Consider the following 19,136-nt stretch of genomic DNA (forward strand, 5'->3'; position numbering starts at 1 on the left):
TATTTTGATTTATTATAGAAAAATAGACATAACATAAAACGGATCATTTTAACCATTTTTAAGTGTATGATTCCGCGGTGTTAAGTAGACTCACATTGTTGTTCAGCCATCACCCCCATTCATCTCCAGGACTTTCCATTACTGCGAAGTGAAACTCTATACCCCTTAAACACTAGCTCCTCATTTCCCCCCACGGCCATGACAGCCGCCATGCTACTTTCTGCTCTGTGAATCTGACCGTTCTGGGCAACTCACGCGCGTGAAGTCACAGCATTTGTCGTTTCGAGTCTGGCTTACTGCAGTAGACATAATGTCCTCATGTCAGAATTTCCTTCCCTTCTGAAGCTGCATTCTATTCCATTGCGTGTACGTTCCGTGTGATGGAGAGCTTTAAGGGGCCACAGCCCACCTCTCTTGGGATTACGATCAGGTCACCTCGTTCCTGATCCAGCCCTGACCACAGGCTCGACATCTCGTTCTCAGGCCTCACACTGGCTCATCCGTCATTTCTACTGCTTCTCTAGTAATCCTTTATTTGGGAAGCTGCCTAGGCCTCCAGTCCTTTCTCACGGAATCTGGACGATTAATACCTTCTACCCCAGGAGAGTAGCTTGGACCTGTAACCTGCTGCTCACTGTATGTGCAGAGTTCCTACCTCAGGCTGTATTTGGTCCACCAGTCAGGGCACCAATAACTCACCATGGATCCAAGATGGCAGCCTCATGCCTACACTGCATTGTTTTGACTGCCCCTTTGTCGACTCAGCCTAATCTACCAGGTGGATCCTTCCGTCTGTTCCTGTAAGGGAGAGGATGTCATTCCGAGGGATGCGCCTTCTCAGTGGGACGCGTGTCTATAGCAAATGGTCTCCTGTCCGCATGCCGGCTCCCTTCCCTTCTACCACCTCTCGTCAGATACCTCCCTGCAGCCACCTGTCTCTGTCCAAACCCCAGAACATTAGACCCAAGGCTCGGAGTCCACAGAAGCGCGGGTCCAGCTGCACTTACAGCCAGAGCGAGTTCCTTCCTTGAGTGATGACGCCCGTGAACCGGGTCAGGCGTCTGGCATCCACTTCAATCCACTGGTGGAGGTCGTTCCTCCCCGCACACCACGCCCCGTCGTAAAAGTCATTTTCATTGATGCCCGCCTGCAAAGAAAGAGACCTGTTCTTCAGAAAGACCTGGAATCAATTAAAATTAACATGATTTTTTTCATGAGACTGAGAGGAAGGGAGAAAATGAGGAAAGAGATTTAAAAAAAAACATTGTGCCCCGAACTCCTTATTCTAAATCATAAGAGGGAGTTGCTTATTATTAAAAGTTAGAAATATTACAATGTGTTATGTTCTCTTCTTGCCCAGTATGAACGATGAAATTTAATGAGTTCTCCCATTACTCACTCATCCAACAGACACAGACCGTCTCCTACGTACCAGCCCACACACACCAGGTGCTGGGGATACAAGGTGAATGGTCCCCTCCCAGAAGCTCAGCATCCAGGCAGGAAGAAAGACATTAAAATAGATTCATTAGAACACAATGGGCATGTGTTACTTAAGGAAGAAGAGCAAACTGTTATGGGAGCATTTAAGGATAGCACAGCTAACTTGGTCTGGGGAGACCACGACAGAAAGCCCCAAAGCAGAGGTAATATTTGAGGTAGGTGTTGAAGGTTGTTTAGCTAGTGAATATTGATCTATTCGTACTTAAGTCACTTGATGTGTTGAATATCGACTACTATCGCTATCAAAGATTTCTTTGATCCGAATTTATAAGGGAGGTGAAGTTTCTGCTCTGGAATGTTCCCTGTGTTACCACCATTTAAAAAGAGAATTTCCTGACCTTAAAAGAAAAAAAGAGGATATTTGAACCAAGCAATGCTTCCTGGTTTCCTAAGACCCTTTCTGCATCAATCCCATTGTCCCACGACTATTTCGCAAGCACAGAATCAGATGAGAAAAGGTCCGAATGATAAATGAACGAGAAAAGTGATAGGCCAGCCCATCTTCTCTCCCTCTGAGCGCTTTTCAGCTCAAATTCTGAGAAGCCTTAAGGACGTGACACTCAGAGTCCAGCGACTGCAGAGGAGCAGGTTGACCAAGGGTTCCACGGCGGCACCGGCTAACCTATGCCTTGGATCAGGACCAAACCACAGCGCGCGCATGTCCAATCCTCTCCTGAAACAATCTCGAAAGAGCTCTGAGGGCAACTGTCGGAAAACTACGATATCACGGTCTTCTACCCACGAAGCATGACCTCTCCCTTCCCAACACTGCCAGGCAACCAGACGACCAGCCTGTAGGCTGTACATCCACGATCACTCGCTTTCTTCACCAAAGGCAGCGATCCTCCCAGTCAGAGAGGCCCTGCAGCACCCTAACGACCAACGTCACAGCACCGCTTCTTTCGAGACGCAGCGCCTCTTCTTTCGAGGAACCCTAACCTGCACTTAGGGTTTGCTGTGCTTCCTCTTTTCTTGTAAACAGCCCATGAGACCGATGTTTAGAACAGTCTCACTAGTGCATTAAAATTGGCCTTCACTGCGTCTCTACTACATGCCAAGCAGTGGCCTCGGCAGTAGGAAGGTAAAGGTAGAAGCGTGAGCACCCCTGCCATCTGGAGCTTACAATGCACAGGCAGGCCGAGGCCGACACGTGGAGCTTGCATCTTGGTCTTGGTCTTAAAATCACCCCCTGCACGGGGTGCTGGTGAAGAGCTTGTGCCGAGGTCCCCTGCTTGGGTGTGAATCCTGCTTTGCCATTTACACGCCGTTTAAACTCAGGTAATTTGCTTAAATGCTCTGTGTCTCATCTCCCCCATCCGTTAAAGTGGGAATAATGATCCTTTCTCCCTTACGGTGTTGATTATGCCTGGGCCTAGCACATACAGTTAGCATGGACTGAAAAAAAGTACTCAATAATGTCAGTTATCTGTATATTTAAAACAACGGATATTTGGCAAATCGTTTCACATTCTAAAAAATTATTTCACGTTTTAAAAAATTCTAAGGAATTACAATACTATTGCAGTTAACTGCCATACGTTTTCTACAACTTCGACTATCCAGGATAGAGTTACGAAATCTAAAAAAAAGAGAAAACTCATGTAAAGTTTCCAACGTGAGTCCACGTGGCCCCCCCCAGGGAGTCACTTTTGGCTGTCACAGCTGGGGGAGATGTGTGCTGTCGGCCACTAAGGCGTAGAGGCCAGGGATGCTGCTAAACATTCTATAACACACAGGCCATCCCCCCACAAAGAAGCGCCTGACTCGACGTGTTAGACATGCCAAGGCTGAGGATGTCTGGTCAGGGGCCAAGCAGACAAGAACAGAGCTACCACACAGTCGGGAGGTTCACCCCACAGACGCATGGACTCTTACAGGAACGCTTGCCTCCTGGCATTCAACCAGAGCCCACTGTCTGTGATCTAGAACGCAATTTCAGGTTCCTGGGTTTGCCAGCCTGGATATTTTGCTTCTGCTGCCAATCTCAGCTCTTCCTGGGCTCAACGAACAGTCAAATGAATAGTAAGGTGTCAGGAGATTGAAAAGCCCTTCCTGAAGCTGACTCATAGGGAAATGACAGCCATCTCTGGGAAATGACAGCCACCTCGGCAAAATCAATTATAAATTTGTAAAGCAAGTACTTGGGAGGATTCAGAGAGAGAGGAGGTACCAGCCCCAGGGATGTCACCAAATTATACCACACGGCAATAAACGATATTCATACGATGTCTCTGAGAAACCGAGGGGTGCATTCATCCCTTTCTGTTTAATAACGCAGAGAAATACTTCATAAACTTTGGAGACATTTCAATGAGAAGTTGTTGAAATAAACGCCCTAATTCCTTAAAGTATAAGCTAGTCTAGTCTTGAAAACTCCACTACGTGCGATGATTATTTATGCCACAGTACCAAATAAATTGATAATTAATGTAATTTTCTCAAGGAAATTAGGTTATATACATCATTACTTTACCTTTAAAAAAATTATTATATCTAACAGAAGAAAAAATAAATTTGGGGATTATTAAATCTGGAACAAAGAGAAAACCTGATACCATCCATTTAAGATGAGTCAAATAGGATTTTTCTGTTTCAAGATGATAGGAGTAAATACGTTGGTTTTTCTGTGTTCTTCTCTCAAAAATTCTCCCTTACCGCCCCCCTCCCGCCCAAAAAAAAAAAACAAGATAAAGAAACACAACCTTGATCTCGGGCAAAACTAGAAGGCGAATTAAACTATATGAAGACAGAAATCCGTGGAGGAATGCCGAATGACTCAGCAAGAGAAGGCAGTGCTAATTTACAAGAGGCACAGCAATGTGAAGCGAACCACGCAGAATCTAAGAAACTCACAGACTGGATTCTTAAGTATCTTGGAAGGTGAGAATGAGCAATGCTGAAAACAGGGAATTGATTCAAAATGTGTATTAGAAAAATTAGGTTCCCACATCCCCACTACTCCAAAGAAAACCTGAAATTTTTCTCTAAAAAAAAACAAAAAAAACCACACAGGGGCTCTGGATTTGGGGGGCTCAGACATCGCCGAGGGCAGGTGTGATGTGATACATAAAAACAGGGAACTCAGTGGCTATCAGCGTCCTGAAGAGTGAGGTATGCCCCAGCATCCAAGTCTAGAACGCAATGCTGCCTGGCATGAATGAACGACACCAACGACAAAACTAAAAATATAAATTTCAGGAGAAAAGCCTCAAAGAAACGACAATTAATATCCTTTGAAAGAAAATATCTTGTTTGCATGAAACAACAGGATATTGTCAGAAAGGCAAAAGAATTGCATGGGGAGCTCTCGGAATGTGCAAATTCCAGTATCAATGGACAATAAGAGAAACATAACGCAAGAAGAGGAAGAAATCCAGGAGATTTTTAGTAGAAGAAATGGCAAAAAAACCAAAATACTATAAGATAATGTCCCTGAACGGCTTAAGTCTCTGAAACACTAAGAATTTAGTACAATGAATAAAATAAGACCTGCACGAAGGCATATCGTTATGAAACTTCAAAACATCAGAAATAAAGAGAAGATTCTAAAAGTTTCCAAAGAGGAAACTAGTAATATATAATAATTAACAAATAAACAAATATATAAAACAAAGCGAAAGGAGTAAGAATGGCATCAGATTTCTAAATACCAACATCTAAAGCTAGAAGGATAAAGCGATAACGACCAAAATTCTGAAAGAAAAGATTTTTCATCCTAGAATTTTACACTCAGCTGACTTCCAATCAATCGTGATGATAAAATAAAGACATTTTCAAGTTCCCGGAGCCTCAAAAAATTTATTTCTCATGCACCATTTCCATGAAGCTACTACAGAAGGTGCTCCACAAAAAACGAGGCAGAACACCAAAAAGAGAAAGACATCGCATCGAGGAATCAAAGGCTCCATCACTGGAGAGAATTCTCAGGATGATGGTTAAGGAAGACCCAGGACAGTCTCTGCGGAAGACTGGGAGAGCAACCCATTCAGAATACAGTGAGTGAACGTGCCCCTGGGGACGTCTACAGAAACATAAAACACAAAAGCGAGGCTAAAAATATTGAACAGGCTTGACTTTATAGATAATGATATTAAAGGGTATTTATAGACCTAGACCTATTATTGCAGGATGCGGGGAGATGCTTTTAAAAATATAAGCAGATCTAGATTCTTGGCTCGGTAGTAAGCAATATTTACACAGCCATAAGAACGAAAACCTTGAATACAGATGTACCCAAACTTTGAGATAGAATTTTATTGGAAGCATTAAAGAGGAGTACAAGTGTAGAAAAATAAGCTATAATTCTCATCTTCCATATACAAATTTAAAAGATAAAGTCAAAAATTTATAAATCAATACATATCAATACGTGCATATTATTTAGAAATAAAGATTTAAATTTTCTAAGAAACGAGCTGCCCCGTTGGTGGGACTTTGTTACAGATGCCCCAGGAAACTAAGACACATGGTCCTCTCCTTCCTGAGTGTTAACTACTGGTTATAATTGTGCATTCGCTGGTGAGATGGTTTTTTAATAATTTCATTTTCCAATGAGATTATCAGAATTGCAGGCCAAAAAGCACTGGAGGCACCCTGGGTGCTTCTTTTTATCTCTGGCGCCCTTCAACCCAAACCTCGTGCGCCTCTTCATCAGAAAATCCTACTTCGAACATCCAAAATCCAACCACTTCTCACCACCTCCACCACTCCAGTCTTGGCTGGAGCCAGCGCCACCCCGTCTGAGATGCTGAGGTTGTCCCCAAGGGGCCTCCCTGCTTTGGTGCTTGCTGTCCTAAGCCAACACAGTGACTAGGTTGGTGCTTTGCATGTGTAAGTCACAGCATGTCATTCTTACGCCCATAATTTTCCACGGATCCTCCAACCGACTCAAGAATAAAAGCCAGAAGCAAAGCCTTTCCAGCGTTACTTCGGGCCCACGCCTTCTCCCCTGCTCACTGTGCCCTGGCCACGTCAGCCTCCTGCTGCTCCTTGTGACACAGACATGCTGTCACCGTGGACCCTTGCACCAGCCATTCCCACTGCCCAGCATGCTCTTCCCGTAGCTACCTCACCCCCTGCTGATCCTCAAGCCAGCTTAACGCAAGTATCACCTCCTCTATGAAGCCGACCTTGATCACTTTTAACTGTGACCTGTCCCCGCCCCAGAGCTGGCCCTCCTGACCCCCACTGCTGGCTCTCGGTTTGTTTTCTTCCCTCTATAGCACCTCCTAGCCTGTTATAAAAGTTATACTTTATTACATGTCTTGCTTTTATGTGCCTCCCCAACTAGAATGTAAGCTTTCGGATGGCAAGAAGCATTGTCTGTTTTGGTCACAGAGGGACCCCAAGCACCTAAATAGGGTCCAGCACATAGTAGGTCCTCCATAAATATTTGCTAACGGATCAGGGACTATTTCCATATTTACTCATCATTGTTCCCCCAGAATTTATAATAGAGCCTAGCGCGTAAAGTTCTCCGGGAGGTGGTTTTGCTGTTTTTAAATGAAGTGGATAAAGGAAGGACCTGTTCTGACCTTTCTCTTCCTTCCTCTCCTTCGACCTCTCCCCACACTGGCTTCTCTGCTTGTGCACTGAAAGTTGGTTATGTCCGCTGAAAGCCTAGCACAAAATGGCCTGCACACAGACTCCCGACTATACACGTCCAGGAGACAGTCGGCCTGGCCTGCCTGGCCCAGCCCACGCAGCATCGTTTGAGAAGGCACGCTCGGTTGTGCCCCGTGGGTGTGACTGCCACGCCCCTCAGACTGCTCTGGGCCCTGCCAGGAGGTGGCTCAGGGAGACGAGTTGCAAGATGGGTCTTCGGGGGAGGCCACAAGGTCACAAGCTGGTGAACACGCTGAACCTTCTCCTGGGTACAGAGATGCAGAGGAAGAACCGCAGGTTTACCTGCAGCCAGAAACCTTGAACTTCGAGCCTCAGCTCTGCTGACTAGCTGTGGGGCTGGGACAGGTCATTTAGCCTCTGACTTCAATTTCCTTTTCTCTAGAACAGAGTTTCCCTCCAAGTATATTGAAGATGAAATGAAATATCAGTTTAATAAAATTTAATTGAATAGTTAAGAAAAATTCGCATAACAAGTGGGACAGAATCCAGATCAGACCCACAGAGCCCCATGGCTCCCCACGAGCTGTGCTTCACAGCCGGGGTCCTGGTTTCCTCGCTGCCCTCTCTTGCTGTCCTGTGCTCCTGGTCTTAGTTCCTCTCACAGCTCATGTGTTTACCATGCCAGCTTCTTGAGATTCAGAACAGCACGTTACGGTAATACTCGTTTCGAATTTTCCAAGAGAGTCATGATTTAAAATATTTGGTCCTGTTATTCCCATAAAAATCCAAATATCCAAAATTCCAGCGTTTTGGCATGCGAACACTGTCTCCCAGACTGTTCCTTGAAGCCAGATGCAAAACAAAATCTCTTTATCGGAACAGGCAGGACATTCCTTGGTTTGGGAACGATACCCACTGGGATTATTTCTGCCCTCACAGCACCTTGTACGCAGACGCCCCGCCCCCTAGAGCTTGCTGAGTTACAGCAATGCTTCCCGCAGCCAGAAACAGACGGGAGGCCAAGCACCCGGAGAACTGGGATGGTCTGAAGGGACGGACGGGCTGTGGCGTCAGAAGACTCTGGGTGCAGATGGCGCCAGGGACAGGCGGAGGTGGGATGGGCATCGGTGATGCTCGAGAAGACGATGCTGCCCACAGACTTCCTGCCAGGATGAATGTGCTTTGGGGCCAAAGGGAACAGTGAGCCTGATGTACGGAATGTCCCCGTGCACGTGAACTTTGACACCAGTATAAAACTCGATTCCATGTTCTAGAGCCGACCTCGCATCTTCCTGTGGGGCACATCCAAAGCCACAGGCACCGGCCCCCTTCGGGGCTTACGCCTCACTTCAGGTAAAAAGATGACCGGAACATTGGAAGTGGACCCTAATGTCAGCACCCAGGAGCCCTGGAGAATGCCTTTGAGGAAGGAACTAACGAGGGAGCTGGGGTTCGTTCCAGCGGGGCTGAGGGATGGCTCTGACAGACGTCATTATCATAACCAGACAGTCGCTCGTGAAGGAGGTACCAGCGGTGAGCTAACTTCTCTAAGGGTCAAACTCCAAGTCATTTCTAACATATGTGAGCGAGACGTGGGCCACGACCATGAGCAGATCTCACAAAGACACCTGGAGGGGTTAACGCAGAACCCCATGGTTTGTCTCGTGACCTCGAAGCATCGGCTCTTCCAAAACTTTGATCCGAGCACCAACTCCCTCACGCTCTAGTTCACAGGCAGGAACCATGGTGACAGTCTCGCTCTCGGTATTTCATTTCTTCTGATCACACGTCGGGCTCATACTTGCCCTAACTTTAGAGTCGTAAGAATGAAATCGAAACCAGCCCTTTGAAGTGGCCAGGCTTTCCAGCTAAGAAAGCATCCAAATGGTGATGGCGGTGGGACACACCCACCCTCCTCGCTCAGTTTATGAGTCATGGAAAACCTCTTGGGGTCCTCAGAGGATTATGTGGGGACAGAACAGGTGATGCGCTGCCATCGAATGACCCTCCTGAATACAGGGTTACCTCCTAAGACCAACTACAGGCCGATGATCCGAGCCTGATTTTAGAGGTCATCGTCAAAATGTTCGTTTTCTTTGAGATTTTAAATTTCTAATCTGTCTGCAAGCAGAAGCCGCCAATGATTATTCCTTCTTCTAAATGAGATCACAGCCTCACAAGTGACTTATGTATAAGGGTCCCGGGCACACAGTAAGAATAACCCTAGCAAGAGAGCAAACCGCTGAGATCCGCTGAACTGGATCTCTTCCCTGAATTCTTGGAAGACCTATCTTGTCTCAATGCACTGGTGAAATGAAGGCCTGGGGTTTTTTCTCTAAGCTTATACTATTAAATTGACATAAGCAAAATTCCACTCGCAAAAAGGAGAAGTTATAAGTTGAGTTAGAAGGTGCTTTGACTGCTTCAAAGTCTTATGCTTAACACGAAGACAAAAGAATGCTATTGACTGAATGTTTTTATGTCCCCTCAAAATTCCTGTTGAAACCTAATGCTTAAGGTGACAGTATTAGTAGGTGGAGCCTTTGGCAGGGGTAGAGCCCTTTTGAATAAGATTACTGCTCTTGAAAAGGAGACCCCACAGAGCTCCCTCGCCAGCTGTGTATGAACAAGGAAGTAGACCCTCACCAGACACGGAATCTGCTGGCACCTTCACCTTGGACTTCCCAGCTTCCAGAACTGTGAGAAACAAATGTGTTGTTTATAAGCCACCTGGTCCATGGTATTCCGTTACAGCAGCCCAAACGAACTAAGACAAAGAGACAGGTGTTTCTGCTATAATGTGGCAAATGCAACTCAGTAAAAGCTCATTGACTGCAAAATCTTGCATTATAAAGACGGAGTTCACGGGGAAAATAGGCTTCAAAATCTATGCGGCCCTGTAATCAGAAAACTAAAAACATCAATCCTAAAACATACTAGCGTGGTTAAGGAGACATGCGAAATTGCTTACGAATTTTCTTAATACAGCTATCATGCTAGGGTTTGACATTTAAAAAGAAGACGAAGGCAGTACGATGGGAGGGGCGGAAGGAAGTAGAAGCTGCTGAGTTTGAAGTAAGGGCAAATGCAAAAAAAAAAAAAAACTGAGCGATAAGCATCCTAAAATGGAGCACAGCCCCCCACTCCCCACCCTATCCCCTCCCCCTGCATCTCCCACCAGAGCCTTCTCAGAAGAGCGGGGAGTGACAAGTACCACGTACAGGACAGAGGAATTCTTTGGAGGGTCCTGTACTCAGTGTGTTGGTGCATTACAGGGTAAAGTGCCGGTGCCTGGTCCCACAAAACACTGGCGTATTGGCAAAATTGACACGTGAACCAACGCTACCTGTGTCATAATTACATCATTCTGTATTTGCCCATCACACATGAGCCAAACACAAGAGGCAGCACAGCAGCCGGCTCCGCCCCCTTCCAGAGACATCATCACTGAGCTATGGTGCCCTGAAGCATGGCAGCTTCTCCTCAGAAACCTTTGGTGAGCGCAGACGCGTGCAGGCAGTGTGCTCAAACCGCCGAGGGATGCTCCGAAGACGAGATTCCCACTGTCCGCGACGTCAGCATTTGGCGAGGGCGACAGACGAGCAAATCGATGTGCGATAAACATCAGGAAAGAGAGACAGACACGGCTCCGTGTCGTCCCAGATGCATCCAGAGCTTTTCTACCTGTCGACTTGGGGGTAGTCACATGGTGTCGTCAGGGGAACGACCCCAGGCTTAAAGCAGCTCGTAGCCACATCCCGCCTCTCCCAGGAAGTCTTAACCAAGTTACTCTACCAACCCAACGGGTCTGCATCCTACAAGGTAGAGGTAATGATAATGATTGTACCACTCGTCTCATGTGACACGCGTGAGGCACTTAGCGCAGCGCCCACCACTCTCGGCGCTGATTCCCGCTCTGCCTCCACCAGAGACAGAGGCGTCCCGAGAAATGGGGACACGCTGGCACCCGAGGGCCTGGGGCCAGTCCGGGCAACGGCGGTCAACTGCACGAATGAATTCTAACAGCACGAACATGGCAATGGAGAATTATCGAAGACGAGTCTCCTTTTATGCCTTTCGATCTTCGCCTTCCATGAAGGGGTGCTGGGACCCCCCCCGTTGACTGATGAAGACACTGAGCCTCAGAGGAGGTGGGCCACTTGCCCCAGGCCACTCAGCGCGTTAGCGGGCGAACCAGGACACACCAAGCCTGCGAGCCTGAGCATTTTGGGTGAACCGCATGTGCGCCCGCAGAGCCGGGGCCGGCCAGGGGCTGGACTAACGCACCTGCATCCAGCCTGATGGCATTTAAATAGGGTTTCTCATTCCGACGCCTTGGCGTTTCTCACACATAAAGTCCCATTAGCTTGCCACGCCTACAAAATACTCGATGTGAGACAAGACGGGGTTATTTTTAAACTGCGTTTCGAACGGAATGCTTGGGAAGACGCGTTTCGGAACATGAGTGACAGCGGACCACGTTTCTGGGGCACTGATTCTGGGAAGAACTACGGGAGGGGCCCTGACCTCGTTATACCTGCCCCATGGGGGGTGATGTCCTGGAGCCCCTCACCCACGCCACAGGCAACACTGCGCTGTGACTGACAGGTGGGGGCAGGAGCCCAGGGCCTGGGGACGGCTGGCCGGACCTGGCTATGAAAGCAGCAATTTCACACCTTCCAAGCAAGTGTGGAGGCATTCTTATGAGACCAGGCATCAGGGGAGACGGCAGATCACTGAAGAAAGAATAAATCCCCAGAAAGACAACTAGCGCTGAAGTAATTTTCACCCCTCCCCCCATTTTTACCCCAGCTGAAGGCAGGAGCACGCATCTGCCGACACTTTCAGCCCAAGAAGCATGCTTTCTCTCTAGCACGTGCCTCCCTTGGGTGAAGAAAGACACAGGGACGATGACCAGGAAGCAAGGGCAGCCCAGCCGCTGCTCCCTGCAGCATGGCCCGCCTGCCAGCCGGGCCTCCTTGGTAACCCAGAGAAGGCAGGGGAGCTAGTAACAGCCACCTGCACTTCAGCCGAGTCTTCTGCCATCTGACATCCTCTGTGCACTTCCTGTGTGCCGGGCACTATTCTGGCCTGGGGGGAAGGGTGGCAGTGGGGGACAGGAGAGGAGGGGAGACAAAGCCCCTTCTAACCTAGGGGCTCCACTCAAGGAAAGACAGACGACACCCAAGGTAACGAGTCAACCGTCATTCAGAAGCGACAGTGCCACACAGGAGTTAAGAGAGCTGATCACACAGGGCCGGGCAGGGGTTTATCCCAAGAGCACCTGGCAGCTACTGGAGGTCTTAAGTAGAGGAATGAGATGATCCAATAAATGTTTTAAAATTATTCATTTCCTAATTTCACCATTCAACAAATCCTGCAAATGCTTGGGACTCTCGTTTTTCTGATGAGGTGACTGAGACTCAGAGATGTAAGATAATTGTTCTAAAGACCCCCAAATCTAGAAGTGTCAGGGCCAAGGTCTGCACTCAGCACTCTGCCTTCCCACTCTGCGCCAGGCTTCCCCACTGGAGGCACGCGACCCTCACCCCCCACCCCACCCCACCGATTTAGGACGAACAGGTCCTTTCCACTTCTGACTGACAGTGTGGGTACATGTGACCACCTGCTCTTTAATAAAGGATCATTTCATTTATAGAGAAAGCATTCAAGGCATCAGGTGACAGCTCTTCCAATTAGCGCACGGTACAGCCTCCCGCCCACTTGGGTCCAGCCCTGCTCCGGTCTGGCTTTATTCACTCGGAGGACCGGAATCTGTTCAAGATGCTGGAGGCTCTCAGATTTTTAAGGGTTACTACTGTTCAGACTTTAAGAGTTCATTCTCTCGTAAAACACAGTGTCCAGTTGTACACATGCAAATATTTCTTAACAACTATTATTTTAAAAAAAGAAGAAAGACTACTTATAAGCCAACTTTGGATTTCATTAAAGTTAGTTCTGGAAAGGTTCGACCTGAATTCTTCTGAACTGCAACATGGAGATGATCGAGCGCTTTGCAAGTCCATCGGACGCAGGCAAGTGTCGGGGGGGAGGAAAGAGCAGAAGCAGCTTGGAGCCGGAGCTCTGCACAGATGCCCCCAAGCCCGGGAGCCCCCCGTGAAGGGGCCCAGTCCACTCTTGTCCAGTTCCCGGCACATTTACAGTGACCACTGGGAGAATGAGGTGTCGACTCTGCCGCTCAGAATGCAGCCTTGATGGAGGAGATGAAAGGACCGCCCTCCCCCTCCCTCAAAAAAAAGGCTCGATGAGATGGCGCATGTGCAAAAAGGAAACCACACCCAGTCACGGATCAGTTGGGGAAAGAAAACTAAAATATTAGAGAATCAGGTTGTTAGAGAACCACACAGGACCCTACGTGACCAAACGCTGAGTTGAGAAGGGGCGGATCGGCCAGGGCTGGAGCGGGAGGGAAAAGGCAGATAGGTCGGCAGGAAAACAGCCTCTCCCCGACAAAGATGACCACGTGCTAATCCCAGCACCTGTGAAGATGCGAGGTTGCAACGGCATGAAGGTTGCCAGGTGCGCCTAAGATCGTTCGAGGTGGGGAGGCGAGCCTCGATCATCCAGGTGGGCCTGACATAATCACGAGGGTCCTTAAAAGTGCTTCGAAGACGGAGGAGGCAGGACGCACTCAACCTGCCGTGGCCGGCTTTGAAGAAGGAAGGGGCCACGGGCAAGGAATGCAGGAGACTCGAGAGGCCGGAATGGGCAAAGAAAGGGATTCTCCCCAGAGGCTGCGGAAGGCGGAACCTCCATCTGAGCCTAAGGAGGTTCTTACCCTCCAGAACGGTGACAGAAGACATTTGTGCTGCTTAAGTCGTTACATTTATGATACGTTGTTAGAGCGACGGGAGGACACTCATCTCTGAGCGGGCCTTCTGCTGCTTGGGCATGGTGGCGAGGGCAGGGGTGCAGGCAGGGGTGCAGGCAGGGGTGCAGGCAGGGGGCCCGCGGAGAATAAAGCCCTGCAGACAGGAAGCTCATGGTGTATACTGTGCAAGGAGGGGCTCACCTGCTCGGAGCAGGACCTTGACAGTGATGAGGGCCAAGGTTCCGGTGGCCCCTGAGCCTCAGGGAGGGAGGGCAGCCATGAAGTGCCAGGCCCAAGAAAGCCACTAAGCGTTTTACCTGGGGGAGGCCACGGAACAGCCTGGAAGAGATACGTGTGATGGACCTCTGTGAGAAGCCCTGGCAGGGAGGGATGAGAGGGCGAATGCCACTGCCTGCCCAAACCCACAGGGGTTCGGCGTCTCCCCGTCCTTTCCAGACAGATCACGTGGACGCGGACTGACCGGGACGCAGGTACCAGCAGCTTCCTTCTCACTCAGAAGTCAGGAGAAAACAGCCATCCTGGGTCCAGGGCCCGCCCCGCCCCTGTAAGATGATGGCTCCGCAGCAACGCCCTTCCTTTCGTGAGAATGAGGCTCAGGCACGTTAAGTGCCCTGCCCGGTGCCCACCCGAGCACAACCAGCCATCGCAGGTCTGTGACCCGAGCGGCCGGCCACGCAGTCGGAACCCCGCCCCCGGCGCCGGTACCTGGATGTTGAGCCGCCCTCGATGCGCCCCCAGGCCGTAGCGTTTCACCGTGGACGCGTGGAGCTGGAAGTCTGTGATTTTTAAGGTTTCCAGACCAAGAGGCGGGCAACCTGGAAAGGACAACGCTCGTTAAAAACAAGGACGGGTGCTGAAAGAAACAGGTTTCTGCTTTTCTCAAGCCGCCCACGTGCTTTTCTGTTCCTCCCCCCAAACTCCCAGGGGGTCATCGCAGCCCCGCCCACCGCTGTCGGGACAAATGCGGTGCAGCCGCCGTCAGCATCGTGCCGGTTCTCCCCGGCGCCGGCATCTCCCCCCCACCCCGGGTGTTTGTGCCTGGATGTTCCTTCTCCCTGTTGCTGTCCACGCTACCCCAGTGTCCCCAGTTTCTGGTGAAGGAACCTTCCACAGGGTGACGCCGTCGGGGAGCGTTATTGGTTAGGAATTTCGGAGCAACCCCGTGGGCTGAGCTCTGCCAATGAATCAGAACTTGTTGATTTTCCTCCGGCAGCTCCGGCCCTTGCGTCGTGCGTGCCAATGTGCAAAGCGATGTAAACGGCAGAAATCCATTGTCTTCTGTTCTTGACAAAGCGGGTAACTTTGAGCGTGGCTTCTAAACACGGTCGGGCCCCAGCTGCCCCTGGAATAAGACGCCGGTGCCGCGAAAGCCCCTCGGCCCTCGCGCCATCGCCCCCACAGGTAAGAGCTGTAACAGCAGCCCCGGGCTGGAATCCAGGCCTCCTGACTGCTGGGCGGCTGCTCTCACGCCCTGGCACCCGCTGGGTCAGTCCCAGTGATGCTGCCTCCTTCAAGTCCGACCCTGGAGGAATAAAACGAAAACCCTGCAGCAGAAGTGAACAAAGTCCATTTCCACTGGAAGTACGAGAAAGTCCCTAAGGTAACAGGCCGTCGGGGTCACTGCCGAGACGGGAGAGCCCCAGGGATCCGGGAGCACCTGGGGACGTGGGGTGTCTGTCCATCCACGACGCACTCCCGCAGGGGAAAGGCCTCTCCCGTCTCAAGAGGCTGGAGGAGCCTGGGAAGATGGCGGCCAGGGGTGCTCTGCGGGCACCTGGTTAGGAAAGTGAGGGCTGCTGGGACCCAAGACACCATCTAGTCCTCCCCTTAAGTTCTCAGAAGAGGAAACTGAGTCCTGAGACTTGAGGTGAGTCATCCAAGGCACCGCTGGACCTCAGCTCCTGGCCTCCAGATTCTCATCTCCAGGCTTTCAAACGATGCCACGCTGTCCCCCGGCCCTGCCCACAGCAGCCAGGAGGCGGCCCAGATGGGCGAATTTCCATCAGCTGTCTGTGCCGTGCACGGGGATGCAGACGTGAGCACCCAGTGTGGTGAGGAGTGGGGGACGGGGGGGTTGGTGGTGCCACTGTCACCTGCATGACGCCGCTAGAGAACTCACAGGGCTTCCGGTGGCACCGCAAGCAATGGCCGGCTTCTTGGAGAGGGGGCATGCCACAAGAGGAGGTCACGAGAATGGGGACATGCAGCGAATGGGGGAACACAGTTAATGGAGAGGGGGTGCAGCAAGTGGGAAGCTATGTAGCAAATGGGGGTTCCAGCAGCGAGCCTGGGAGGGGGCAATGCAGCAAGGGGGTCATGGAGCTAGCGGAGGTCCCTGCAGCGAGCACCCCTCGCCACCCGAGGCTGAGTCCACAGAGAGTAATCTAGTCACCATCACCGGGTCCTTCACTGGGGTATGTCCTGGACGCCTGGAGGACATTCTCGGTTCCAAACGTTCACCGAGCGATTCTCCATCCTGCCTGCCCGAAATTAACTTCAAGTGTCTGACAACTGAGCAAGGCTCTTTCTTACCCAACTTCCAGAAATCCACACTGCCTGCCACTACCGGCCATGACAGTCACGGAACCTGCCCCTCAGGCGGGCAGCCACCTGAGAGCAGGTGCCCAAGCGTCCGAGCTGCCCCACGTGGGTCTCAGGATGGTGGCCATTTGAACGTGTTCCCATCCCATTCCTTGGTAGCGGAAAACAACGCAGGTGGTGAATTCCGCACACTGCGTCCAGCTCACGCCTTCCATTCATACCATTTAGATAAAGACAGACAGGTGGGCGGACACGCATACATATTATTTACTAGCTAATAAAGCAACATTTGCTATCCAAAGCGTTTCTTCCAGAAAAGGAAAATTTCATGTACATACATGAACATTATAATTCGAAAAGGAACTACATGAATAAAATTGCATGTTCATTAAAATTGCTCTCCCGGTGATATGTGGAAGCACCCCACATCTCTCCCCAAGGTACACAAGAGGTGAAAAGTGCCCATAATTGGGGCGGGGGAGGGAGGCACATCTAATATCAACTCAAAATCTCAACGCCTGCCCTCTCAAGGGGCTGGATCATCATGCACACCTGGTGAGGCAGCCTTCCACACAGCTGACGATGCTGTCAGCTGCCACATCAGACAAACGTCCACTCCCGTCACTCTCGAGACGCCGTGACAGCACATGCTAGAAAAGCCATTCCCTCCATCTGCAGCACAGCCGATGACGCCTTTGGTGGGGCACCCAGGCGAACACACACACTCGGCCCGCTCACAGACGCAGTCGTCAGGGACTCCTCATAAGGATTTTGTTTTTCTTACTAGAGGACACTCTCTTTAGAGAAGTTAGTTTTGTTTGAAATCCTTCTTCATCAGCCATGCTACTGTAAAGAAGCCGGAGATGGCTTTACACTGAGAACACGCCATGCCCTTCACAGGCAAAGACGACGTTCCCGTTGCACGTGGGTGGTGCGGCTCCTCGGGCGGTGAGAAACCAACCATGGTTACCTTAAACCGGAAGAGGAATCATCGGAGGGATGGCAGGAATCCCGCAGAAGGGACCAAGGCAGGGACACGGGACAGGTGCAGGGAGAGCCACGAGAGTCTTCATCATCCACAAACCATGTGCTGCCAGAGGAACGGGGTGCAGGTGGCGGACCCCCACAGCATCACACCTCTCAGGGGTCTCCACTGGACCTCACACCGCGCCTCCCGGAGAGGGCACGACTCGCTTCATCTCATGTCTGCCTACTGGGAACACGTCCTCCTGTGAGCAGGAGGAATTAGTGCCAGGTCTCCAAGTTCACAGCCGACATGTCCGTGGGACGGGCGTGTGGAGCTGCCTGTCTACGGAAGCCACCTCCCCGGCCCCCGTGGCCTCCGTAACACACCATTTTCCCGTTTCTCTTCTTCCTTCCTCCCTGCTTGAAGGGAGCCTGCAGCACAGGGTCGTAACCCTCTGACTCCCAGAGAGTCTTCCCTCCCCCCGCCTTCAGCCCATTGCCTCATCTACGAGATGTCACAGAGGCCACCAACGCCGGCAGCAATCAGATCACACGTGCACATGATCCGACACAGAAGCCCACTGGTGAGAGTGTCTGGAGAGCAGCCATTCTCCATGACATTCCACACATCAAGCCTGCCTGGCAGGAGAAGCCCCGCTGGCTCCTTGGCTGCGTATGTGACTACTGCAGCTGACGCACGTGTCCCAGTTGTCCCCCACAGTCTACTACCGAAGAAGCTGTCCAGGGCTGTGGCAACTTCCTCCTCCTCGGAGTCCTGTCCCCGCACGGGCAGATGGCAGAAGCCCCAGCTGGGGTCAGAGACACGGCTCTCACTCGGGAGGCCGCCGCCTATTCCGGCACACCTCCATGCCCTCTCCACCACATGTCCGTTTCACGTTGACTCTCAGTCCGTTCCCATAACCACCGATGCAATTTAGCGTGACAAACATTTCCTGCATCCCCACCTACCGCGGAGCGCCCGCCTACTGCGGGGCGCTGTACCCCGTAATGCCATATCCCGCTAAGCTCAGCTAAAACTACACGCTAGATCAGCTGAGAGTCACCTGCCTTCCCAAAACCACATTTGGAAACATTTCGTAATTAGTAAAAAGTTTCAATATAAACTGGTTTAAGCACAAACTCTCGATTCCACCCCGCTTTCTGCAAAGATGCACGAGGCAAAGCTCCCAGGTCAGAATCACACTGTTCCCGACAAAAGTTCCTAGGCCCATCTGAACACGTACACTGAAAGTCTGACACAGAAATCTTCACGTTTAGAAAAGTGAAGGCTTTTCCTACACTGAAGGATGGAAAAATAGAGGCAGGAAAATAATGAGCAGGAAAATTATCTTTGGATTTAAAGATTCTAAGTTAATTCGAAACACAGAGTGTCGAAATGTTCTCCATATTAAATACTCAACTCTGAGGAATTTCAACATAGTTCGACCTGACGCATCGTCTTCCTCTTTCTTCTACCCTGGGAACTTCCTCCTCAGGACTTCCGTCCGGCAGGTCGACTCATCGTCCAATACGAGCAAAATAGTTGCTCTTCAGTCTCGGGGTCACCCGCCAAGTGGAACAACTCTTCATGGACAAAGAAGTCACAGAGGATAATTAAGAAAACACTGCAAAGCCACCAGCTCCCAGTCCCTCGGGCCAAGGCTCAAGCCCACCTCCTGGTCCCCCAGGTGACATCTGCAGAACTTCC

General features: G+C 50.5%; 1 protein-coding gene across 1 annotated transcript in view; it reads right to left on the bottom strand.

Annotated features, from left to right (window-relative positions):
* Positions 1 to 19,136, bottom strand: part of CPXM2 (carboxypeptidase X, M14 family member 2) — a gene marked incomplete at its 5' end in the record, with an annotated part of 98,038 nt that overhangs the window by 57,077 nt on the left and 21,825 nt on the right. Inside the window, 2 exons of the mRNA XM_023533765.1 lie at positions 1,008 to 1,147; positions 14,627 to 14,736. Of these exons, the coding sequence (XP_023389533.1) occupies positions 1,008 to 1,147; positions 14,627 to 14,736 (250 nt within the window). The remainder of the gene's footprint in view (positions 1 to 1,007; positions 1,148 to 14,626; positions 14,737 to 19,136) is intronic.

Source organism: Pteropus vampyrus, unplaced genomic scaffold, assembly GCF_000151845.1.
Source record: "Pteropus vampyrus isolate Shadow unplaced genomic scaffold, Pvam_2.0 Scaffold111, whole genome shotgun sequence".
In the NCBI taxonomy this organism is placed as follows: domain Eukaryota; kingdom Metazoa; phylum Chordata; class Mammalia; order Chiroptera; family Pteropodidae; genus Pteropus; species Pteropus vampyrus.